The sequence below is a fragment of the Antedon mediterranea genome, chromosome 10 (genome assembly GCF_964355755.1).
Source record: "Antedon mediterranea chromosome 10, ecAntMedi1.1, whole genome shotgun sequence".
In the NCBI taxonomy this organism is placed as follows: domain Eukaryota; kingdom Metazoa; phylum Echinodermata; class Crinoidea; order Comatulida; family Antedonidae; genus Antedon; species Antedon mediterranea.
This window is the reverse complement of record NC_092679.1, coordinates 13,298,468-13,325,580: the sequence shown is the minus strand read 5'-3', so window position 1 is coordinate 13,325,580 and position 27,113 is coordinate 13,298,468. Positions and strand designations below refer to the sequence as shown.

At 33.5% G+C, this 27,113-nt stretch overlaps 1 protein-coding gene across 2 annotated transcripts in view; it reads left to right on the top strand.

Moving 5' to 3' along the window:
* Positions 1–27,113, top strand: part of LOC140059993 (son of sevenless homolog 1-like) — a 71,764-nt gene that overhangs the window by 20,994 nt on the left and 23,657 nt on the right. Inside the window, exons 2-10 of one of the 2 annotated variants that reach the window (XM_072106012.1) lie at positions 2,120–2,377; positions 3,735–3,818; positions 5,124–5,204; positions 12,114–12,320; positions 12,788–12,931; positions 15,399–15,509; positions 21,238–21,336; positions 24,320–24,370; positions 27,018–27,094. In XM_072106012.1, the coding sequence (XP_071962113.1) occupies positions 2,120–2,377; positions 3,735–3,818; positions 5,124–5,204; positions 12,114–12,320; positions 12,788–12,931; positions 15,399–15,509; positions 21,238–21,336; positions 24,320–24,370; positions 27,018–27,094 (1,112 nt within the window). The remainder of the gene's footprint in view (positions 1–2,119; positions 2,378–3,734; positions 3,819–5,123; positions 5,205–12,113; positions 12,321–12,787; positions 12,932–15,398; positions 15,510–21,237; positions 21,337–24,319; positions 24,371–27,017; positions 27,095–27,113) is intronic. The other variant, XM_072106013.1, reaches the window with a different exon arrangement.

Below are 27,113 nucleotides of genomic sequence, written 5' to 3'. Positions count from 1 at the left end.
TAGTTGATAAATAATGTTTCGGATTGCAGCTGGAGCTGCTTCGCATACATTTTAATGTTAGGTTTATGACCTTGTACGATAGTCGCCATTATACACTAGACGACAGCGAATCGTGCATCGCATTGCAAGAAATTAATTCATAATCTAATGTGAATATTTTTGCAAGGTTAGTAGCATTCCTTATCTAGTAGTATTATATACTGTACATGAATACGGCGAGTTGGTGAAATCAAGATGGAAATTCCCGACGCATTTAAAATAAAATCTAAAGAAAATTATGTTTATTGCTTGGCAGCCATGTTGAATATTTTTCTTTGCAATGTAAAATATTGTTATTAAAGAAAATGGCTTTTTTGTTACTGAATCCCATGCTGTACTTTCATTTCTTTGTTTATCTCAACTTGCCTATTGATTATTGTTGGTTTTTGATCTTTTGTTCTCATCATCTCATCTGACCTCTAAATTAACGTTTCTCCTATTCAAAATGTCGAGTCCTGATTTAGAGGTCTTTTGTCAGACCACAATTAAATGTTAATTACGTTTACATTTTTATGATAATGCTATAGTAGCAAGTGATCGCATAAACTATTTTGTTTGACACTATAGGTCATACATTATTCTGCATTCGTAATTTTGGTATTCATTAACGATGATAAATAAATATAAATACAATGCCATCCTTAAATCTTTGCATTGCTAACCAAATCATCTGAATCATAATGATGCAAATATAATCTACAGTTGGTTGTTTTATAAAAAATTATAAAAGTATTGTACGAAAATTATACTTGCAGAAATTTAATAGTTTGACATTGCATACAATTATGGTTGTTTTATTGTATTGTATTATTGTGTTAAATGTGTAATAATAATACTAACATATACCAGCGCTGCATATACAATAATATACTAACAAGATTTCAAAATTATTTATACTTAAAAATCTTAATAAAAAAAGGGTTATTTTTTGTTCTCCAATCATTATATACTATTATAGAATAAACTGTTTTTCTCAAGAATTATGTGGATTTTTTTTAATCATTTGTAACTCTACTGTATGTATATAGTGGCTATTCTGTGCATTACAATTTGATAGCCTCTAGAGTAATATATGTACATTGCAGGACATACAATTACTTGTGGTGATTCCTTGCATAATTTATTATAATATGTGCATTTGATCAAACTTTGATCTTGATTGTACGTCCTACATTCAATGTTGCAGTTAGAATGAATGAAATAAGCATGATGCTAATTATAGCCACACACGATATGAAAATGGTGAAATTCAGTATTTTAATTGTGGTGTAATTCGTCTAAACCTTGTCTTTACAGTCTTTATTACTGTACATACTTTACTCTTAGAAGCTCTGGTACTGTACATTGGTATTTTCACCACATTTGCATTTATTAAACTGTCTAAATAAGCACTTCCAAACTTTTATTTAAATTTTAATATAATAGTGTACTGTAGTGCCTGATTTTTGTTTGTTTGTATCATCAGTCATCAGTGGTGCGTAGTCTTCTGGGATAAGTTTTACCAAGCACCATCACGCATACACTACAGTGTTCTGGTATATACTCAATAACATACAAAACACCATTGTGCATACAGGTGTTTCTGCGCTCAAATTTGTATGAAGCACCACTGTGCATAGTCTTCTGGGATAGGTTGTACCAAACACCATCACGCATCCAGTGTTCTGGTGTACGCAATAGATTGTACCAAACACCATTACGCATACCTAAACACCATTGCGCATACAGTGGTATACTCGATCGCTTAAGTAGCGAACACCATTTCGCATACCTAAATACTAGAACGCATACTGTACAGTGTTCAGTATACTCAATAGATTGTACCAAACACCAGTTACGCATACAGTACCTACAGTACAGTAAGCACCATCACGCATGTACAGTGTTCTGGTGTACTCAATAGATTGTACCAAGCACCAGTTACGCATACAGTACCTACAGTGAGCACCATCACGCATGTACAGTGTTCTGGTGTACTCAATAGATTGTACCAAGCACCATTACAACATATTAAGATGTTTAGTTATAACTAGCCTCTTTGGTTTCCCTTTTTTAATATATTTTTCTATTTTAATTGTAGGTCCAAAAACAAGTGCATATATCTTTGGATATAACAAATGATGCATTGGTTTATGTTGAGTCCTTAGTCATCAAGTTATTGACTATACTTCTGGCTAATGAACCACACAATGTACTGGAAGTAAATGAACACATTCAGAAGACTTTTCCAAACCCAATTGATAAATGGGCAATAGAAGAGGCAAATATAGCAATTGAAAAGGGAAAGAAAAAATCTACAGTTTTAGCACCACTTGACAGGACACATACACAACTTAAGGTAGTGTGGTTTTCTTTAATGTTATTTCTGTAGAACCAGTGGTGTACAACACAAAGGCCTGAGGCCCTGGTTTAAGCAAAAACAATGTAATCCATCACAAACTGAACAAATACTGTACTTTGCAAAATGCAGAGAGCAAGGACATATTAAATCAAATTGTATAATATGAATATTGAAAATAATGATTCAAATTTGAACAAGCTTTTGTGACATCATAAAAAAAATGGACGATATTTATAAAATTGTAAACTTTATTATACTATATAATAATAATATTTCACTTATATTTTTCAAATTAAATAATTAAATAAAATTATAAAATGCATTTCAAAATTATGAAACTTGAGTAGAGTACTCAGTGGCTAAACCCAGGAGCCACAGAGCTTAAGGGCTCCCCAGAGTATGAGCAGCCCAGATGCAACTATACTATGCTAAACCAGCTCCCTGTGTTATGCCACTGAATGACACAACTATGATTTCCCAAGTAAAAATGCGATTTTTAAACAATGAGTATTCAATATTGCTTGGTTCGATCAACATTGCTTTCCAATTCATTTACTTCTTCATAAACAAAATCTGTTAACAGATTATGTCAGATATTGATTTTGTGGCAGATGAACACGATAATGCTCATAAGTAAAATCAAATCAAAGAAGCGATTTAGTTGGTCATAATGTGGTTTTATGTAGGATATTTTCCATATAGTATGGTACATAATAATCAGTGAAGACGCCTACAGGACATTGGCAGAACATGATGTAGGTGGCTGTTCTTAGAACTGTACAATTTTTAGCCCATTAAAAAGGTTTTTGACTTCTTACAAAATTTAGAAATTTTTTTGCCAATACAGTAGAATTTAAAAAAACAAAAGAAAAAAAAAACAGTGTATTGTACCAAAGAAGGGGGATAATTCAAAAAACATTTTTACTACATTAGGATTTAATACAAATTCCTATTTCATTTACTGTAGTTGCTGACCAATGTACAGTAAACATTTCAAAAGTCAATATTTTGCTAAAATTATGTTATTTTTTTTGTTCGTAGTTGTTGATGGAAAAATGTTCATGGAAAAATGTTCATAATACCCAAAATATATAAATAACTAATATAGGCCTATATGCTCAGACAAATAATTAGATAACTCAAGGTCAACGGTGGTCAGTCAATTAACCGTTATTTTGCATTGCAGTTAAATGTTGCTCAGCGATAACTGGGTAAATAGAATTCTCAAGGGGGAATTTGTAACCATTATTTTGAGAATGTCATTTAAGCATAAACCAGATCGATTTTATTTTGAAAAAAAAAAATCAGACATTTTAAGCTTTCAGACATAAAATGAAATTTTATTTTATTTTAGGAAACGCTTGGATATAAAATAGACCAGCAAGTGACTTTGTACATAATTGCAATTTTAGAATACATAGCAGCTGATATCTTGAAGGTAATGTAATTAATAATCAATTAATAATCAATACTTATCAATAATATATCAATTGATATTAATACACTTTCAGTATTCTTCATTTCACCATTAAAGAAAGAACAGGCTTTTTAATAACTTACGGTACAGTATGGTAAGCAGAATTCAATTTTGGTTCCCTTCTGTGCATTTACTGTACAAGAAAAAATACTAAATTAGACCAAAGAAGCCTATTAGTATTATTCAAGTCAAGTTAATTTTTTTTTCAAACAAATTTGAAGGGAGATCTTTCTAATTTTATTTCAAGATTAAATAAAAATTGAAAAGGTCATATGTGTTTTTTTTTCAAGATGGAAAGGAACAAACAATTTAGCATCGGAGCAGTACCATCATCAATTATTATTTATCATTAAAAAAAAAAATGAAAAAAAAAAAACAAGATCTTCAGTATGTTTTGGAACCCATCCTTTCTTAATTGTCCAAGATGAAATTAAAAATTAAAACAAAGTACCAATACCCAGTTATCAATATCAGTTATAGGAACTTAACAATATGTATCATTGAAAATAATAGCTCCTCCTATTCTAATTAAAATTGCTGCGGAAATTGATTGTTTCATTAATTAATTCCAGCAATTTATTTCATATTATGGGAAATTATGAATAAAAAAGAATTATTAAATTAGTATTATTTAATTTGAAATCAGACTTTTTTATTCTACAGTACATTTAACTTTAAATCAAGTGTATGGGATTTTCTTTGTTTATCTTTTATGCCTGAATTGGTGTCTAACAAAGAGAGCATTGGGTTGCTGCCATGTGGCTTTGACAACTTTTATTTGACCTTTTGTTGCATAAGATTCAATTATGTCATGCAGGCATAGGCCATTCACTATTCCTTTTTGTTCCCATTCTTCTTTCCAATAAACTGTCAAATAGTGAAATGCTTTGTTCAATGTGTCTGTGCCTCATTCTAGGTTTGTTGAATGAACAATGTTAAAATAGTTCTTTGTAGAAAAAAAAATAATGCCCCTGGATCTATTGAAATATTACCATGCAAGATAAATTATTTACAGATTAAAGATGTCCCCAACTATTACAAAAAAATTTTTTTTTTTTGGAACTATATGAATATTTGTTTAAATCAACCTAATGTTTATGATATTTATATACGCTTTTTTTACAAAATTTGACAAAATTTTATAGTTAGACATAAAATTGCATTAAGAAAAATACGCATCGGGAGGTAGCGTAGCCTACTATACTGATCAACAAAGTGTAAAAAAAAATGATTGTTAATTGACTATTTCATATTATTTGCTTACAGCTTACTGGGAATTATGTAAAAAACATTAGGCGTCTGGATATCACAGACCAAGATGTTAAAGTGGCCATGTACGCAGATAAGGTAAGTTATAGTCATTGTGCCTAGCGTGTTTTTTGGGCCTAAAACAGTGTACATTGACACATCTTACAGCCTGGCCTACAGGATCCTTTTTGGGAGTAAGAATGGAATGGAAAATTCAATCAAATCAGACAAAAAGATAGCCCTACAGTACTGTCTAAATGTAAATTTTCCCAAAATAATATGTTTTCTAATTTAAAATGTGTGAACTAAAAGTAGATTTCAAAGGTACGTATAAGAAGTAAAAATGTAATCTCCGTCTATCTTTATTTAGAGATTAATACAAAAATTATTTTTAAAAACCTTCAATATACAGTAATTCATACGATGAGACTAAATACTTTATTTTACTAGGAGGAAAAAATACCCTTCAATTTTATGTGGAGATATATTACTACTGTATTATGCTTGACCTGTTAAAGAATTTAGCCACAGCAATAAAACTGTTACTAACTTTTTATCCTATTTTCTAAATGGATTTTTCTTATGTTATAATCCCTTTTTTCTATATTCAGATAGCCAATTTAATATTAGTCATTTACTATTGTAGTTCTATGAACTTTTAAGATTATCGTTTTATTAGATTTTTTTCGGTAATTCAATAATAAGACAACATTTAGCTAGGGAACCTAATTAATTTGTTAATTTTATATTCGAGGTAAATAGTGTTTCTATACCTAGGTTTCATAACAAAATAATACAATCATACAAATTTTGATTCAACTTTATTTAACCATGGAGGCCCAGATCAAGACTGATTATTGCTCATTGCTTGCATCTGATCACTTTGCCCTCTTCCACCAAATAAATCATTTCCACGGCCCTAAATTTAGTATCATCAATTATGTTAAATGTATAAATTGAGGCGAGACTCCTTATCGACTACAATTTTGTTTTAAATACAAGTTATTGTTTTGTCCAGGCTTTCAACTATTACGCTGACTAAATTTAAAAAACCTCGGTCATCTTTCTACAGTACAACAAATACAAACAAGCGTACGGTACTTAAAAAGTGCAGTATTAAACAAGTAAAACAACTTGTTACATGTTGTTTGTGTTTGCGCGCGAGTGATGGGAACTAACAGCTTGGTTGGTTTTTGAAAATTGATCCAAATAAACATGATGACAGACTAGGGACTTTGATACAAATTTAGAAAGCGAAAAGGAACTTGACAATTAACTGTGGCAGGAAATGACTTCAGGAGTTACATACAATATTGCAGCGTCAAGTTTTCTCCGTTATTGCCAAGTTAGTCGGGGCTAAGCTTAGCATCGGGACAGACTGAATAGGAATGGAAAGTGTGCAAGAAACCTGTGTTAGCCTAAATTGTCCATATACTTATAGCGAGGACATTGGGCCAAATGGCTACTACCAGCCAGTTATTACGTTTGATGTGGAGGTTACCTTAAGATGGGTCAATGGAGGATGGGTTGCTTTCTCAGACACGCAGGTTGGTTTGCATAATGTGCAATCTTGGGTTGCATGTTGAAAATATTTTTCTGTGATCTTATTTTCTTATTAAATGGAATCGTAGATCACACGATTACGATAGTTTTTTAAATGATGTATTCTCTATTAATCTGAATTTTCAGTAAATATTATAAATTCTAAAATTTAATTTAATTTTTTTTTTTTTAATAAATCAAGTGAAGTTTTTAATATACAGTATGTGGATACAACAATGCAATGAATCAGTTTGCAGTTTGTTGTTGACAGTGTGACTTTACAAACGAAATAGCAATAGAATATATTATTAGTAGTTAGAAGAAAAGTGTTGACTAACTTTTAAAATTCCATAAATATGTATTTAACTTCTTTCTAGTTATAGTTTTAAACAATAGGGAGTTTTCGCAACCTTATGAATATGATAATGAAAACGGATATGTCACACATTTGTGAATGTTTTGAGCTGATCCCCATTTCATATTTGTAAAGCGTATTCGTGTTGACGAATATCACCAGTCATATTTGTGACCACAAAACGAGTATAGTTTTATATCTATTTTGCATGTTTTGCATTTGAATAAAAAATGATTCATGATTATAATGTAATTATACTTTTATTGAAAGTAATTTACTATTAAAGTAATTTACTAAAATGTCAGGTCAATTTTGATAAATAGCAGTTTTTAAAGTCCTCACTCGCTTTGATGTTACGCTAGGCTTAGGCAGCCAAGCAACACGTACCTGCGCTTCGCTCAAATTTACCGCAATCATATTTTGGACGGCGCCCTTAATATTTCACAAAACAGATTTTTACTGGCTTACCAAAAACGAAAACGTGTGCGTGACGTATCCGTTTTCGTAGGATTGGGAAAACTACCTATTGATTTTAAATAAAAACTGTTGATTTTCTACTATGACTGTATTATTATCTTTAACATACCGTACTTAAATACAGTATTTCAGGCCTCGAATTTGGGGATTTTAGGGGCAAGGCCATTTGGCCTCCGGTTTTCATTGATTTTAGGGGCACCAAGGCCAAATGGGAGGGCACCAAGGCCATTTGTTTTAAATCAAAGGGGCACCAAGGCCAAAATTAAAAAATATTTTAATAACTAGGCCAAAATTTAAAAATAGCTTGTTTCCGGTTGAGGGTGGAATTTTTTTCAAAAAAAAAAATTCTACCCGCAAAATGTTTTGGGATTTCCCCCTATTCATCAGATCGCGGAGTAGTAGTAGGACTGTCTTCTACAATACATCTGTTTGTATTTCATATAAATATTACGTGTATTTACGATCCATATAAATAATAAATAGGTACGATGTTCAGCGTTTATAGTTTACCGTCCTGTGTTGAATGTTTCGTTTAGTTTCAAATAATGCGATAAAAAGGCATGTGAAGCCAACCAATTAAGGCCCGGAACAGGTATAAAAACCCTTACAACAGCAAGCTACTCAGCCTTACTTAGCTAGCAGCCGACGGAGAAAACATGATACAAAAACAATTTGTTTGTAGGCCTTACCTACAACTATTCATACAGAGTGTTAACCACGGTAAAAATCAAGTCAATTACATTATGTAGTAGAATATAAATTATAGTTATTTTCCGAGTTTCGATTTCTGAAGCTTTTTTGTTAGTACAGTATAACCCATATTTATAAGAATTCAAAACACGGACGGACACCGACCCCTTTCTCTCTCTGTTTAGCCTTCGGCACGTGTATTCTGGACTATACCATTTCCTTGAATTCGGTAAAAACGCGTTTGGTAATTTAGTGTACGACGTTGTTAAACAAGATTTTTCGATGATCTGTCTGCTGGATTATTGAGATGGGTGCGATAAAATATAAATATGATATACTTCCAACGATCTTCGGGTTGAGGTGCAGGTTTAACTTTGGTGCTAAAGGTAAACAAACACCCCTAATTTTACACGTATAATGGACTACACCATGCAGGAACGCACATGGTATTTTCTTCTCAGAGGGTGCGTGTACGTCAAAAGGAATTGTTTTTCCAACGATCCGCTGATCCTCCGCGCGTACTCGCTCTCACACGACGTTATTGTGTGTGAAATTTCTTATCAGAGGGTGCGTGTGCGTCAAATAGAATTGTTTTCCCAATGCATTGAATTGCGTGTGTTCGACCGGATCGGCGGCGGGAGGATAGGCTAGGCTAGCTAGGAGTCGAGTGCGTGTAATATTTTTTTCATCGAAGGCGGCTAGCTCGATTATTGTGCGACTTTAATACTTTCAGTAACCTCCGATCGAGGAACGTTTTTAGCTTGATTATTAACAGTTTACACCCCTGTATTTTAATGTACTATCTATACCATGATTTACCACGCACGGCGGCCGGGATGATATTGTTTTAGTTACCCTATTACAATGTTCGATGTTTTGTTTACTGTTTGCGGGACTGTTTGTGTATTAATAAATGCGTTTAGGGAAATCCCCTTGCAACGAAGAGAGGCGATAGTTTTGCGTCTCGTCCGAGTCGTGTAAACAAATCTTCTTGACATTATTTTCTATCTAATTCAGTGGTTTTTATTGTGGTAAAACTCGGGAAGGGCGCTCGCGGCCAACGCAAAAAAAAGGGCAGGCCAGTAGTGGCCGTGGGTGTTATTCATTTTCGAGGGCATTGAGGCCAACTGGGAGGGCACCGACGGCACTGGCCGCGGTGGCCGCGGTAAAATTTGAGGCCTGGTATTTGAGAAACATTTTAAGATAATTGCCTATTGTTTTTTAACTTTAAATACCTTGTGAACAATGTGAGTGAAGGTTTCCATACTGACATGGATTGTGGGATACCATGTCTAAATGGTGTGGACAGTGCTGCCATTGGATTGTTTAACACTATGCCTCATTTATATGTTTTGTGGAGTACAGTACCACTACCAGTATTGACATTGATGCCATGTGGATTGTGGAATACCATGCCTCTTGCAGTATACAGTATGGCATTGATGCTATACAGTAGATTGAGGGATGCCATGACTCTACCAATATTAACATTGATGCCAAGTGGATTGTGTAATACCATGCCTCTTGCAGTATACAGTATGGCATTGATGCTATCGATTGTGGGATGCCATGACTCTACCGATATTGACATTGATGCCATGTGGATTGTGGAACACCATGCCTCTTGCAGTATACAGTATGGCATTGATGCTATACAGTAGACTGAGGGATGCCATGACTCTACCAATATTAACATTGATGCCAAGTGGATTGTGTAATACCATGCCTGTTGCAGTATACAGTATGGCATTGATGCTATACAGTAGACTGAGGGATGCCATGACTCTACCAATATTAACATTGATGCCAAGTGGATTGTGGAATACCATGCCTCTTGCAGTATACAGTATGGCATTGATGCTATAGATTGTGGGATGTCATGTCTCTACCAGTATCGACATTGATGCCATGTGGATTGTGGAATACCATGCCTCTTGCAGTATACAGTATGGCATTGATGCTATGTATTTTGGGATGCCATGTCTCTAGCGGTATTGGCATTGATGTCACATGGATTGTTAGATGCCATGACTACGGTATTGGCATTGATGCTATAATGGATTGTTAGATGCCATGACTCTAGCGGTATTGGCATTGATGCTATAATGGATTGTTAGATACCATGACTCCAGTAGTATTGGCATTGATTTTACATGGATTGTGAAATACCATGTCTAGCGGTATTGGCATTGATACCATGTGGATTGTGGAATACTCTGTTGCTTACAGTATTGAAATTGATGCCGTAGGTTGCGATATATGTCATGCCTCTTTCTGTATTATTAACCATTATCTTAAGTTATAGTTTATTTTTATTTGTTTGTATTAGGGCCAAAGGCCAATATACTTTGAACCAATAAATTCCCTGAAAAGGGAAAGAAGAAGAGTATTAAAGTCACATGTATTGTGGAATATCATGCCTTTTACAGGATTGATGTCACATGGATTATCACGTAGTATCATTGTATTGATGCCACATTTTAATGTATTTCAACTGACATGGATTAGGATAACAACAACCTTTTTCTACAATTAATTATTTTAGTAAAACATTTTTATTGGAAAATAGTAGTTGCACAAACTGACATATTTTAAACAATACAATGATAGAAGAAACTGGACAAGTTAAATGGTGGTGTAAAATGCTACAGTATGTTCAGTTAAAGACCCCTTCCCTGCAATTTTGGACGTTTTTTGGAAAATAATACATATATATCACTTTAAAAACATTAAACCATGTCATTCCTTGTCTTAAATGTACGTTTTATGGTAAATTATGATAAAAAGTGAGAAACAATGCACTACCTAAGTAGCTCGCGGCGATCGACCTCTCGTGGACGGTCTCAGGCCTAGCCTAGCTAGGCTTAGTTTTGTAGGCCTAGCTGGTAAACATCGGTAACGTACGAACATCGTACGCTAGCTATATACCTAGCCTGACGTTGTATAGTTGCTGCATTAATTGTCTTTCTATTTTTGCCAGACTCCGTTGATACAAATTGGGGAAAACCCGGTATTTTCGCTGAAAAGTTAGGAGTCTTCCATTTGTTTTGGCTTCACGATCGATCGAAAAGTGGGCGAATTACAGGTGAAAAACAAAAATATCAATCCGCGCGCAATGCATTTTGGGATTTATAGCGGGCCGCTATAATTATTAAAATCGATTTATTTTTCACATTTTTAACCGTTTAAAGACAAAAAAAGTTATCACAATAGGACCATATAGTATTATTTTTACATTAAATATAGTTTGTGATCTTAAATTAGATCTAAAAAACGTAGGGAATGGCGCTTTAATAAATGAATGAGTATTTGGTATACATACAACAATAATCATGTGTACTGTACGTATCAATGCTGTATTTCTAAATGTTTCGTGTTAAACGCTGATTATTGAAGTACAGGAAGTGAGACATAACACCGCAACTGCAAAATAAACCCACCGGAAAAAACATCTAAAAATGACAATTCCAATAACGAAATCGCCAAAGATGCAAGCTGTCGTTATTTGGTTATATTTGATGTTTTATTTTTGTTCACATCGTCCTATTTCAGCCATCACATCCCGTTAAGTTTACCCTGCCCTAAAAAAACAGGTATTACTCCATAGAGACATTGAACAAGTAAACATCCAAATAATAAATAATAAAATAAAATTACAATAAAAACACATTTTCAGTTGGAAATTTTTAACAGTTGTGCTTTGCCTCTAAAAATATATGAAAAATGTCTTAATAGGCTATGATTACATGATCATCACATCAGCTGAAGAAACTGCTAGTAATGTATGCATTCTTTACAGTACACGGACAGCTAAATGTCCCATCCAAGGGTAAAGTCAATGACGATCCTTAGGACATAAATAAGCAAGCATATTCCAGGCATTTATTGTTTTATTATTTTGGCATCAAAGATAGTAAACAAGTTTTTTTTTTTAAATATTTTAGGTTTTGATGGATATGTTTCATCATGATGAAGAAGAACTCTCGGTATCTACATTGGAGGATGAAACACCAGTGCGCTGTGATTCGTCTACCTATGATGAAATTGTAAAAGACTTGGTGCTTGAAGAAACGCAATATATCCGAGACCTCAATCTTATAATAAAGGTTTTTCGGGGTTTTATAAGCAAGGAATCAAAGGTGGCTAAAGAGGTTTGTATAATTTCAAATTAATAATAATAATAATAATTTCAAATTCCATTATTAAACTGATTGTTTTCTTGCATTACCCATTGATGACCTCTCCTCGATTGAACATTTCTTGATCCATGTGAAAACCTGCTTATGAATGATGACAATCCAAACAATCGCATTGGATGGTCAGGTTTCATTATTTATTTCCTAATATGTTAAGGCAAAAATAGGTTACCTATACCCTGAATATAACTTATAGTTTATACACCTAACCCAAAGTTATCACTCTCATTAAAAAGAAAAAAATTAGCATGATGGGTTTTGAACCCTCTTTTTTCAAAGGGAAAGCAAACACTACCCATTCTTTTAGAATATGCCACCTTTATGGTCTCTTATCCTTAATCCTTAGTCAAATTATATATTATAATTATTATTAATTACTTTTTTTTATGACTAAAACATGTTAATCTATTTAATCTTTGTAGGAGGTTGAAGCAATTTTTGCCAACATACTTGATGTTCATGAATGTTCAATGACATTATTAGGATACTTAGAAGATGCATTGGAAATGGTTGATGAAAACAACCCTAACCCATCCATCGGCGACTGCTTTGAAGAATTAGCAGAGGTAGTGTAACCTGTCCATTAACTACCGTGCCTAACTATTTTTATGATTGAGTGCCCTAGCGGTGGTGACAGTGGAACATAGGGTTGATGTTTAATCACTCCATGGTTCTGGTGGTAGAACAAATCTTCTATAAACCGTATGTCAAGTGTACTGTTAGAACCCTGTAAATCTTTCGAGACAAGTAGGTGGTTACCTCGGTGTACTACACACAGCCACTGTCACACATACTTCTTAACCATCTTAGTTCCAAATTCCCGAGAGAGAGCCATTTCCCCTCAACTGAATTCTTTTCAGAACAGCATTTTTATAGTACTCCAGGGAGTTGACATTTTTAAAACAGTAATTTCATCATTTTATCATAAATGTATGAAAATATGTTTCTAAAAACAAATATTCCTTATTAAATTTCCTGTAAAATTATGTATAAAGTATATGTGTATGATTTAAAGTGTATGATTTATTTTTATTTATGAAATGTATCTATTAAAAAAAAAAAAAATTTTAAATAAAATTTCTAAGAAATTGCTTAAAAAAAATCGTATAAAAACGATAATAAAATGATATTTAGAAAACCCCAAGAAACAAATATTTATAATACATACCTATAAATATACATTTACTTGGAACAAAAGTAATAATAGGAGAGTTAGATACGAGTTATTTTATTCAAATAAACCGCCATCGTACAATTTTAGCCTAGGCCCAATCAAACCATCCTATCACCATCGTAATAGTCTGAGCATGCCCACTACAAGCAAGTTGCTCAGGCGAGTAAATTCTGACAACGTGCTGCTTGGGCCTACAAACAATCCTTCTCGCGTTGCACATTTTTCAACAAAGGAGTCAGTGTTTCCGGTTGTCTGACTAGATACGGGAAACGTGTAGTCCACAAACAACATGATTTTGATTAATTAATCAGTTTTTAATTAATGTTTCCAAAAGATTTTCCTATAGCGAAAATTTTTTCGTTGACATTTTTCGAAAGAAAATTTTACGCTTGATCGAATAAAAGCTATCCCAGAATCCTCAGACAAGTAGAAGTTAGTGATTATCGCCCTCAAACACAGAAGGTACGTTTGGTGTGTGACGCCGACTATGGGTTTTCAACGCATGTCCCATGGAGTGTCTAACGCCGCCCGTGGGACTAAGAGGGTTAAAGTAGGCCTCCTAGTTCTGTAATTTATTGTGGGACTTGCGAAAATGAAGATGAAGAAGATCTCGCAGCACAAACTCCGATGATGGATCTCCATTTCTTCCTATCTTAGGGCCTGTTTCTGCTGCAACTGCTCAAAATACGGTATAAAAATACGGTATAAAATACGGTATTTTTTATACCGTATTTTTTAGTACCCCGTTTCTGCTAACAATACTTCTTGGGTGGTCGTGTTAAATTTCATCTTTTTACCCAAATTGCCATTCATTTATTTGATCGATAATTAAAAGTCGCAATAAAGGAAGTTTTACGTCTCACTTTCAACAGCCTAGCCCTAGTGATAGAGATGTTGTGAGAGCACAGAAAACATCGTAATGGGGACAATTAATTCGTTCCCTCCCCGAGTTATTGTATTTTGCAATGTTGTACTGCTTTCGCAGGCTCTTCAGCTTTGAGTTTACTTGCTTTGGAGACAAGTCTATTCCATACTCCTGCTTTATTTTTTTAGAAATGTCTTTATAAATGTGGTTGTCCCTTTTATTACCTTTTAGTTGGCCAGACATTTTAGCTTCCCCACACAATTTTATTTAGTAAAACTGTGACGTCTTCGCTCCACATTTTCGCCGAATATATATATACACGTGTGTAAAACAGCTGACAGCGACAGAAAAAAAAATTTCGAATGTCGACCTTTTGTCATGTAAAAAAAAAATACGGTATTTTTTATTGGCAGCAGAAACGGGTACAAAAAATACGGTATAAATTTGTAAATACCGTATTTTATCCACAAATTTTGTGGGGAGAATACGGTATACAATATACGGTATATTTTTTATGAGCGCAGTTTCTGCTGCCAAAAATATACCGTATATATACGGTATTAAAAAAATACCGTATAATATACGGTATTTAGTTGGCAGCAGAAACAGGGCCTTACATACATTTCCGTATTTAAAGTGTTAGCCTGTATCCTTTTGCAGCTAATTCATGTTAACAGTTGTTTTGCAGTTGACCTTTTGTCCAGACACTACTTAGCAGCAAACTGTAGTTTTCTCTGTGTTAGTTCCCATGCACTCTGCAAAGGCTTTTCATTATAAATAAACTTTCTTATTTTAACAAGTATGTTTAGGTATTCAAAACTTCCCTTCGTGGGCGCTGGAATTAGGCTTGATGGAAGTCCTTGGAATTAGTTTTATGGTGGGTGGAAGAATTTGAATGTGGGTGTCCCTGCCCACCTCCGCCAAGCACAATTATGCTTGGTGACTGTTTCAATTCTTTGAACTTCATACATATTTACTTATTTTTCTTTTACAGGCTGCTGAGTTTGAGGTTTACTCATCTTATGCTAGGGATATTATGAGCAAAGAGTGTAGAGAAACATTAAGCCGGTTGCTGGCAAAACCACACATGCTAATGTACTTTGAAGTAAGTATTATACGTTCAGGTCGTTTACCTCAATGATATTATTTAACAAATAACAATAGCAATATTGATTGATTGGTGAATAAAGAAAATAATATGAATATGAGTAAAATATTATCATCTGTCCTTAGTAATTTGAAGGACGCATTTGCAATCTAACAAATCTTAAACTGGAAGGAACAATGTCAGAGGTCCCAACTTGGGAAAGTCCATTCGCAGGAGATTTTGTCGTGAACCACATTCAATTCGTCGAAAGTCAACGCGCGGGGAATCGAAAATCAACACGCGTGTCGTTTACGTCTCTTAATTAATTAACTAAATATGTTACATATACAGTATATACAATATTTACACATAAGTTGGCTTAATTTTTACATAGGTTCAGTGGCGGATCTAGCGGGGGGCGTGTGGGGCGTACGCTTAAATTAAATAGATTATAAAAACACGTATCATTTTCATAGTGAAAATAGTACGTCGGAGCACATCGTCAGCTTGATCGCATTTCACCAAGCATGTACGTCGACATCCTTTGTGTACTATCAATCTCTAGCGTAGTTACCAACGATCATTCACAGTTATGTGTAAAACTAAAAGGAGCAAGTTGATAAAAGCCACGTGGTGAGCTTGGTCGCGTTTTACTAAGCAGGTCGGCATCCTTTGTGATCGTCACTCCCGTATTGTAGAGTAGCGGTACGTACCTCCGACGATCAATAGAGTTTATGAAGTCACATGGTCAGTGCTACACTACGCGCCCATTTATTAAATACAATAAAAACAAAGGCTAGGACTGTAGTGCCTATGAAAATTATCCCGTTATGCCTATATTTTATTAAAACATACTATTAAAATATTAACAATGCTGCATGCAGAATTTCATGACCCTTGTAGTGTTTTATTTGCTTTTCCGTCGATGATTCTCATAAACAAATCGCGATGACAAAAGGGGTGTTTTGTTTTTTTCAAATCACTAAATATAATGTATAATGATGATCGAGCCGGACCGCTAATTTTTAAACGATCGTTTAAACCAGGTCGTTGAATATGCCGTGATTTTAATTGTCAAAAACATGATCGTCAGTCGATGGCTCGGAGTTTCGATAAATCTCGCGTCGCATGTGTTGCGTGGTGGTGGAAAACACTCTCAGCAAGTTTGCTTCATTAATATGCATGAGACTCTGTGACGACCCGCTTTAACGTGACGTCATTTTACTTTAGCTGCATGGATGATGGATGCGAAGAAGTAGTCACCGCGATCGACCCGGCGCGCGTGTAAGAAAATAATACCGGCCTAGGCTAGGACAAGTTTATGCTTATATAAAAGCTGAAAAACATCGTCGCGTTGTAAAAATTTAGATGTAAAGTACAGGCAAGTTGTTATCTTGCTTTGGTACCCTAGGTAAGTATCAGCTGCATGTTCCACATGTCGTAATTTGCGAGCTTTAGAGTGTTTGGTAAATGACATTATGAATTGTTTGTAAATCGTTTTAAACGACTTACAATGCGCTAGAACGCCAAAATTTCCAGGGGCCTTCAGCCCCTAGACCCCGACCGGGGGCCCTTGGCGGCCCCCTGGCCCCCAGCCAATGTTTGCTCGCTTCGCTCGCAAAGCTACGCCCCCCCTATTTCTAAATCCTGGATCCGCCCCTGTAGGTTTATCCATCAGTATTTTTACATTCTTATTTTTTTTATGGACACATCCTCAGTACAAAGAATTTAAAAAATATATACTGTATTTTAACTAAAATTCAGTATATAAAATAATTTAACTTAATTACATAGGCACAGGCCTAGCCTAGGGCTTCTACTAGGCCCTAGCTAGCTACCATTTTAAACGCCCCCCCCCCCAAAAAAAAAATAATAATAATAAGAAATAACTATTCCGAATCCGTCTTATGCTACATTACGCGAGTTATCATATTATTTCAGATGAAAAACATTGAGTTTTATATTGTTTTATCCATACGTAATTACACTGTCATTAAAGATATAACATTAAAATGTAGGCCGTTTATGAGCTATTTCGCTGATTTCTTATCGCTGGGAAATTCCCCACCATCGACATCGATCGAGGAGTAGACCTAGGCTAGAATAGAGGCCTAGCGTGCATGCCGGAACGGGTGGATTATTTCTATATAAATAACAAGTTTGAACAAAAGAGCTTACAACAATCTTAGGTAATTTTTTATTAAACGTAGGCCTACTTGCTTGGCGAATCCATATGCTTGTATTATCGGATCGTACAGTAAAACCAAATAAAACACCGCCTCAACAACCTCGTGCGATGTGCGATCTGTTGTTCTTTGCAGCGGATCAACATTGGTAGAGTCCATTAATTATGAGGGTGTTTAAAAATGTAATAACTATTAAAAACGTGTCTCAACCACTGTGTAATCAAAGCGTTTATTAGTTAAAACTTGGATCCTCCCAAAATTGATAATCGCGTATTCCGGTGACCACGTGATTGATTCACGGTTGGTTGCACGCTTCTTTTTTTTCTACGTCCGGCGTGTAGTACCCGTGCATGTTTATATTATTGTTACGGTTTAACAAAGGCATTGCATACAAATAAAAATACAATAATAGACCACGGAGACTGCATGAATAGACATTGTTTCAACATCCTGCCTCACTTTTGTCTAGTTATTTATTGATTATTGTTGACCTGGGCTGAGCCTGGGTGTAACCGTAAATCAATTTGGCCAAAAATATGGGGAAATTTGAAAATGCGGTAAAAAAAATCAAAATGCGGTAGAAAACGTCGAGATAACGGTAGCGCGGTAGATGGGTACTAAAAGCGGTAGACTACCGCGAGTAGCGGTAGACTTGGGACCCCTGCAATGTATAAAGTGCATTAAACTGTGCTTTGCTAGTAAATAAAAAATGTAAAAAAACGGGTCCTGCAGAAGATTCAGGAAAACAATAGAACAGTTTATTCCCAGTCTATTGTTATTGTTAAACCCTTTAAAAAAACTTCACTAGATAATCCAATTGACTGATCATCTGAACAGTAGCTTAGTGCAGACACCCTTTAATTTTAATGGGCACCAAGCTTAAAAAAATGATTGCACAATGAGCAGAAGATCTAGAAATTTTTCCTTGTAATTGCTACTATCGCCGAAATGCATCGATAGTGATTATATCAGAACAAGGCTGGAATTTTTGTCTGCAAAGCTGACGGATCATCTGAACTACCACTTTCATGGGTCAAATTACATATTGTGCACATACTGTACCCTTGTGTCCTAGTGTGAATCAAGCTTAAAGAAATAATTGCACTTCAGGGACATAGTTATGTTTTTTGGGAAAATTTGAAAGAGTACCTACTGTATGTATAGTAGTACAGTATATAAATCTAAAATGACAATGCTGTGGGTATCAGTGGCTGAATGTCAATGGAGATATAAAATAAGCTAAAAGCTAAATCAAAACCATAAAGTATTAAACTGCCAGAAATAAATTTCTCAGTGAAATTGGAATAAAAGAAAGTATACAAAGGAGGAAACACTTTTTTAATAGAAGGTAGACATTCAAATTAAATTCACTTAAATACACATACAGTAGGCTAGCCCTACCACACAGTGCATCATAACTGAAGAAATGTGGGCATTTCCATTTTCATGGAACGTTCACTTGAACTAGAGACTGATTACAATGTAATAAAGGACAAACAAAATCATATCATCTTGATTCTAATAAATGGGTCTGAAATATCATTGTTTTATTATTAAAGTGGAGCTGTGGCTTGGTGGTTATGATGCTTGGCTACAAATCTAAGGGTCCTGGGTTCAAGTCCTGTCATATGTCAGGGTTTTTTTCTCATGACAATTTACAACTCCACTCCCAAAGACTTAATAATAAGTCTTTGTTTATGTAGAGCATCTTGTGTATATGTTTGTCTTGTGAAATTATTAAATAGTTTATCCTGTAATTGGCGGGTTACTCGCTGTTGGATGAGTATGAAATAAATAAATAAATAAATAAAATACCATTGTTTTGGTTGTAAAATGTTTAAATTTCGGCCTAGAAATAAATACGTCTTATACATTGATTACATAAAAAATACTAATATTTCAGTCTCTGTTATGGCTGCGTCTTATACACAGGTAGGTGCGACTTGTACACCAAAATATATGGTAGAATAAAGTTTCCTAATTTATCAACAATATCAAAGAATTAATAGAAATTGTCTGTGTTTTTCAAACGATCCTTATTGTGGCCTCTGAATCATGATTATAATTGTATCAAACTTGACACCCACCTTTATTTGACTCATCAACAGAAATCATATTGGTGTGAAATACAACACTTCAATAGTCATCTTTGAACTAGATTTGCTATCATGTTCAATTTATAACAAAAACCTTTGACACTTATAAACTTTTTATACTACCTAGATATACTATAAGTACTAGATCATCAACTCCATTTATCACAGTTCAAAAAGTCATTCTTCATTGAGAGGGGACCACACAATATGGCGGCTGCAATTGATCACACTAGTTACACATTCACACACTACACTGGAGTTTGCAAGCATATTCTAAAGGATCATCATAGGCAAAAATGTTCTAGATAATTTACTAAGACATTATTTCATTGCAATTAGAACAATATAGTTATTTATATAAACAAATCACTGTCCTTTAATAACAAAGATATGTTTTCTGATTATATGTGTTCTTGTATATCATCAATTTTTTTTCTTTTTTTAAAAAAATTGTATCAGTTGTGTCTCTTTTTGTTTTTTTTGTATAGTTTTTTTAATCATGTACTGTAAATGATAACTTGTGTAAATAGTTTTATAGTAAGTAACGGTCAAAAACTATTGTTATTATAGAGTTAAGTGTAAATGGCTGCCCTGCGTTAACCGCTCAGCCATTTTACTTGATCATCTTGGTCTATTGGCAAACTTCTGGTAAGCTGATACCTTCCTGGGAATGGACACCTTTTTTTTGTATACAGGAGATACATAAGCATGAATGGTTGCATTGCATACCTCTAATAACCTATCCAAGAGGAAAACCCCTTTTTTAAACTCAAGGGCAGTTTCTACTGTACTTGTAAAGTATCTCATGGTTGTTGACAATCTATTAATCAAGTGTATGAGTCACATTCATTTATGAATATTTTATTGATTATGAGTACAGTAGGTTGTAGTATTCTGTTTACAATGTGGGCTGATAATTAGTCTATCATAAAGACATGTGTCGCAATGTGGGCATTATTATTTTAAAAACAATGATTTTCTCAAATTGTTTCAATAATGAGTAAATTCATAGCATTAGTTTACTCAACCATACGTGAAAATATTATTAGTATAATCAAGAGTTGATATGTTTGTATCACGGTACGATGTTTTTTTCAATATAATTCTGTGTGTAGCAGTTAGTTGACAATCACAAGTGATGGATTATGGAAATGGTCAAACTGTTATTGGTCAACTCGCTTGTGTTGAGCTTACTTCCTTGTGAAGTATCTTACAGTATTTTTTCCAGTTTTTAAAAATGAACTGATTTCCAATTATTTGTTCAATGCAAAAAATAGTATCGTCAGTGTATAAGAGTTACAGAAAACATTTAGCTGTAAAATATTTCGGACGTTCCAACCATTTCCGAGATATTTTGTGATGAATTTTAAATCTGTTAAAACACATTTGTAAACCTTACGAAATTGTGAGTTGGAATGTCTGATATTTTGTCAATATTAATTATCTAAATTTATGTTTTTCCAGACAATCAACCATGGTTTCAAAGATGCTGTAGCATATGTGTTACCTAAGCTGCTACTGGAACCAATTTATCACTGTTATCATTACTTTGATACATTAAAGGTATGCCTCTAAATAATTCTATATGCATGATTCTACTTTTATTGTGATTTTTTTAAAGAGTAAATTTTGTTTGTTACTTTTTTAAATTTGTAAGTGTGTAGATTATTCTTTTGATGTCCGTATGTTATTGTTGGTCTGGTTAAATGCAAATTTTTACTATGATACTGATGCTTATTATATACATATTTTGAATCAAGATTTTTTTTTTTTTGTAAATATGACACCTGGTTTTAATAGACAAAGATGAATGCAGTTGTCTGGAGTTAATAAAATACTACAATATAGTGAACTAATTACCAATACACTGATAATTTTCAATTTCCAAATGAATCTATTATTTGTCATTGTATCGTGTCATCTCTAATGGTATACTTTCTCATCCAGTTTTGAGAAAAACATTCAAAGGGTATAGAGAGCTTTTGATATGGACTGACCAACGACCAAATGGTAATTCATTGTGCAAGAATAATGGGATGTGTGTACTCTCTCCTCACCTCGACATAGCTTTGATGGTTCTAGGTCCCTCATTGATTGACCTGACCTACGTTGTTCGCTGGTCCCCAGTCGTAGCAAATCGAAAGCTCCCTAATGTCATGTATATTTTATAATTATTTTGACCGAAATGGTCCGTTTGAAAAGTAACTTTCAACATTTGAATCATTGCATTTACATTCGAGTGGCCTATCAGATAAGGCACCACAGCATATAGCCATAAAATTGATGGTGGTCAGAGAACATTTTCTTGGATAAGCACTTAAAACTGGAGGTCCGATGTATAAATTGTTCATGAAGAGTTGGGGTTTCCCCGATGTTCTGATCCATCTGGACCTCTGTCGTTGTGTGACTGACTACTCAACACAAAGGACTCTTAGGAAAGATGAAAGTTGTTGTATGTGGCCAAGTTACGCTGCAAGACACTGGCTATTCTTCTCCTCATTCACATTTATATTTAACCATTTTTCTGACCTCAACTTAAACTTAGCTAAAGTGGTTTAGGTGTATAAGGCTAGCCCTTCAAGTGACTACATTTACCACTCAACATTAGCACCACAAGGTAGACAATTCAAAGCAGCAACGGAACTCAGTATGTTGTGGACATGATAAAAGACTGCAAGAACAGAAGAGTACTGTAGTTAATGTAGATTACTAAATGTCTTTTTAAACTTGTACTGTAATGTAACAAATTTAAATAAAATGTTGTTAACTTCAATGTCTAATTAGGAATGTTAAGTGAAACCTATTTTAATCATAACACGGAATATTGAATTACTGGAATTTAAAAAATATTAAATTCATACATTCTACCAACTTTGAAGTACTGTATATTAGGATGTTTCTTTTTTCTTTTTGTTTATTTTTCTTTTTTTTGTGTCTTTTTTCTTCATATGGTTTATTGTATTTGCATTATTTTTCATTGGTCTGTAGAACTAGTGTGTATTTTAGTAGTACTAATTGTATTGTTTTGTCTGTGTACTTTGTTATGTATTGCTATTTATGTTTTTGGGCGTTTTCTGGGTGAATAGTTCAAAATCCCTTTGACACTACCACTGTCAATTTACTATGCCTCAATTATTTCCCTAAATAATACAGTAGGCTATGTATATGTCTCGCACTCATCAAGAAACCTCATTGGTAGCCAATCGATTTTGAGATGTTAAACGAAATAGACGAAGAGTTAACAGACAGTGAAGGGTGTTGAATGTACTTACCTTAAATATTTCAATTTTTTGACAAAGCGAATACACCTAACCTAGCCCTAGGCTACTACACAGTAGACGCGAGATCAATGCAGGCACATCTTAATGTATCAATCATTTTATTGGCTTTGAAGTCAACTGGCAAAGACTTTTTAAGTTTTTAGTGTTTAAAATACCCTTTATCCAAGTCTTTGTAAGACTTAAACAAGCTTTCTATCATATACTGTAAGAATTTTTTTTATGGAAAACCAGATTAGAAATATCATGAAAAAATTTCTCAGTATCATCAATATCAAGCCTATAGTGATAATTCCTAAATTTGATTTATTAAATCCATTTTATTAGAGTTTTCTACATAAAAAAAAAAAGGGATTTTGTTTCCAGCAAATTTATTTTAATACCTATTTAGTATTATTTTAAATTTATTGTTTTCTTTATATTAATTTAGTACTATCTGTTTATAAAAGTGACTCTATTTATACTATACTAAAATTCATACTTGAAAGAGAACAGAATGTAGTGAATACATTTTTTAAATGCAATGCTATTTGTGTTTAAAATTGGATTTTCAGTATGTCTGCTTGAGAAAAAGTAGATATATTAAAGATATTAAAATTGTTCTTATTTTAATATATTTGAATAATTTTTTATTTACTGTATGAATTTTAATAACAAGTATCATGTTTAGCTTCCTGCAATAAAAATGTGATGTCATTTTAACAATTGATTCATATTTTTTTATTATTGCGTACAACAGCAAATTTACCTTATTTATACCAGATTAATAAAGTTGTCTGAAAAATAATTTAGAAGTTGTCACAATATGCATGAAAATGTACTTTGCTGCCATGACCTTTAACCCCTTTTTAACGTATGTGTCCATTATTTTACACCACCCGAGTATTCGTCTGTGCCATATTATTTGTAGTCCTGTGCTTTAAGTTGGACTGTATACCGTATTTATTTGAATAAATTCTTTTTCTTGATTTAAGCATTCTACTGGATTAACCTGTCGCTTAAAAGAATTTCTTTCTTCAAAATGCCCGGGCATTTATTTCATCTTATATCTAGCAACTAAAATCACAGTGCTATCTTGAAATTATGTAATAAGTGTACGAAAATTTTATGTAACTGCAGACAATTTGAAAGTATTCACCAACTGATTATCGATCTTCCTCGAATAAACCACCTTCCAAAACACCCCATGGGTATTGATTCAAATTTATACGGTAGATCCCTGTATGTGTGGTAGTAGTATTTTTTACCATTTCTTTCGTCTCTTTCAGTTGTTGCTGAAAACTTCTCCCAACGAGGAAGACAAAGAAAGCCTTAAACAGGTACCAAATGCAGACAACCCTTAACTTACTTAGGCCCACCTAAAACTGCACTCAAATATCTGAGGGTGATCCCTTCCAGTCGGGGTGCAATCAATTGTGGATAAATTTATACGTTTGACATTGCGCAATTTTAGTCGCCCTCGGATTCAGCACGTCCTCTGATTGTGGCCACCCTCTTATTGAGTGTAGTACTCAACCTATGTGCACTAATTCATTCCATTGTCTGACACACCTGAAATGTGACAAATCTGAAGGAAACTAACAAAAATCAATTATTAATAATCATGTTTAATAGCTAACTCATATCACTTCACTCTTGTTTTCACAAATGGACTGCCTCATTTTCCTGCGGACTTTTTAAATAAACTGGGAGAAAAAAAATTAAACTAAAAGCATTTCCTAAGACTACAGGGTCTGTCATCAAAAAAATAATCTCTCTCCGTGTTTTGAGGCTTTTCGTGTCCCCTCTTTTTTATCTTGGTGTTTTTTTTTTTTGTTTTTTTTTTTAAATATATTATTTTTTATTCTGTATTTATTTGTTTAAGTATGCATTTTTAGCATGTTGGTATGTGCTTGCTGTTTTCTATTTTTTCTTTATGTTAGAATGCTGTGGTTTGTATCACCTATTATTTTTAATATGCTTTTTGTTTACCTCATTTTCAACTGTCATTATCATTTATTATATGCTTGGTGTTTGAACACGAATTGGCCAATTTTGTCATAGTCAGTACTTGTGCTAATAAAAGGGCTATTATTAACCAGGTACTATGGCTTTAGAATTTAACATAATATTTCTTTATAACAAATAACTAATTTGTCATTATCAAGTAATTATCTAATAGAGGTCCTAATATGTATATTGTTGATAGCTACACCTAAATATATGCACTAATGTATTATTACTAATAATAGTTTATGGACTTAGACCTAAACAAAAGTGTCTGTTTGCTGTCCAAAAATCCTACAAGTCCAAAAGGTATCCTCCTTTTACGGTTCTACTCTATTAATGTTTTTTCATTTTCAAAACTTTGTTATAATTTCACTATAGCTTCAATTTCTATGTCTTAGAAGTTTTAAGAACGTGGGGAAAGAAAATTGTCCCTCCTTTTAAAAATGTACTTTGTGTACTTTACTTAACATAACAGCAAACAAACCTTTTTTTTAAGTCAGTAATGAATATTGTTTATTATATAACACCTAAATAAATTCCTGTCATTTGATTGGACGATTGTGGGTCACATGGCGTGCAATAGTACGCACTATTAAACATTCATTATTTGTATATTATGACTTCTAATAGTAGTCCATAGGAATAAATGCCTAAATGCTTGGTATTAGACTATTTGGGTTTGAACAGATTCTGATTCTAAACATGCCTAAAGTTAATTGCTAGCCATACCTGATAATTCTATAATAAACCTGCTTAGAATAAAACTGTATGCTACTAACAGTAGCCAAAAATACATCGCATGTTTGATCTTAAGAGATGGAAACAAACTTGGTATATATAGCATGGTCAATTTACGCAACATTTTAAATCTTCATTGTATAAATATTAGTCGGGAGTTATTGCCTACCGGTAGGTATAACTACCCCTTTGCAACAATGTTTTATTTAATGCTGATTTTGTTCTTGCATGATTTTTGTTGACAAATTTGTATCTTTTCAGTTAATCAACTGCCATATAATAACACTATGCACCAAGATTTCTAAGCCAAAATGTAATTTATGCTATAAGGCGCTAGCTAAATATTAGACGCGGTATAATTATCACATGCTATATAGACATTAACATAGAAAAATGATTAGGATGCACTAATGCTAAATATAACCTATTAAGGGTATATTTATGTAATTAGGTAGGTTTTGATGAACAATGCAACAAAACCACACTGGTAAAAGCTTATGCAACTAAAACCTATAAATGCTGTCAATAAGAAAAATTGAATCATACAAATATTATAGAATGAGAATTTGAGCAATGCAAAACTTACATAATCAACAATTTTCAATTGTTTTTGTTTAGCACTTTAATCATATTATTGTTTCACCTTGCTAACCTCTGATTTTAACTTCTGCTAAGACAACAGATTTTTATTTGAGTCAAAGAGGTTACATAATTAATTAGAGAGTCATCTAGCCAACAGTGTATGATGCGAACAAGCAGTGAGTTCTTCAAACTGGTGCATCTGATTGGGTAATGTCGTATGGCCCTTTCAATGATGATGGTTTTTTTTAGCTGACTCTCTAGTTAATTATTATTACGTCTTTGAGTTAACTAAATTAATATTGTGATAGCTTCTGTGGCTACCCCAATTGTAGAGTTTGGGGTTAGTCACCGAAGCTTATTAGTTTACTATCTACCGCATAAAGTTTATACGGTAGGAAGGATTTTTTTATACAAAATGAATTTCTTTGATTGAGTAAATTAAAACCTAAACAAATTAAATGGTCCTAAATTCTTTCCAAAAAACACTTTTTCAAAGAATATTTGTAAAAACCGAACATTAAAGGGAAAGGGTGTCCATGGTTGGCTTGTTAAATGTACTTGTTGTTTGTCAAAACTTGATAACAGAATGTTAACTTGTTTGATGGCAACTTGATTGATTCTGATGTTTTAAATTTAATGTTGATGTTGTGTTTTCAGGCATCTGGGGCACTAATGGCGGTTCAAACTGAACTTGAGAGGATATGTGTTGGCGGTTTACCAAAGAGGCGATCAGGGTATGTCAGTGTCATTTCT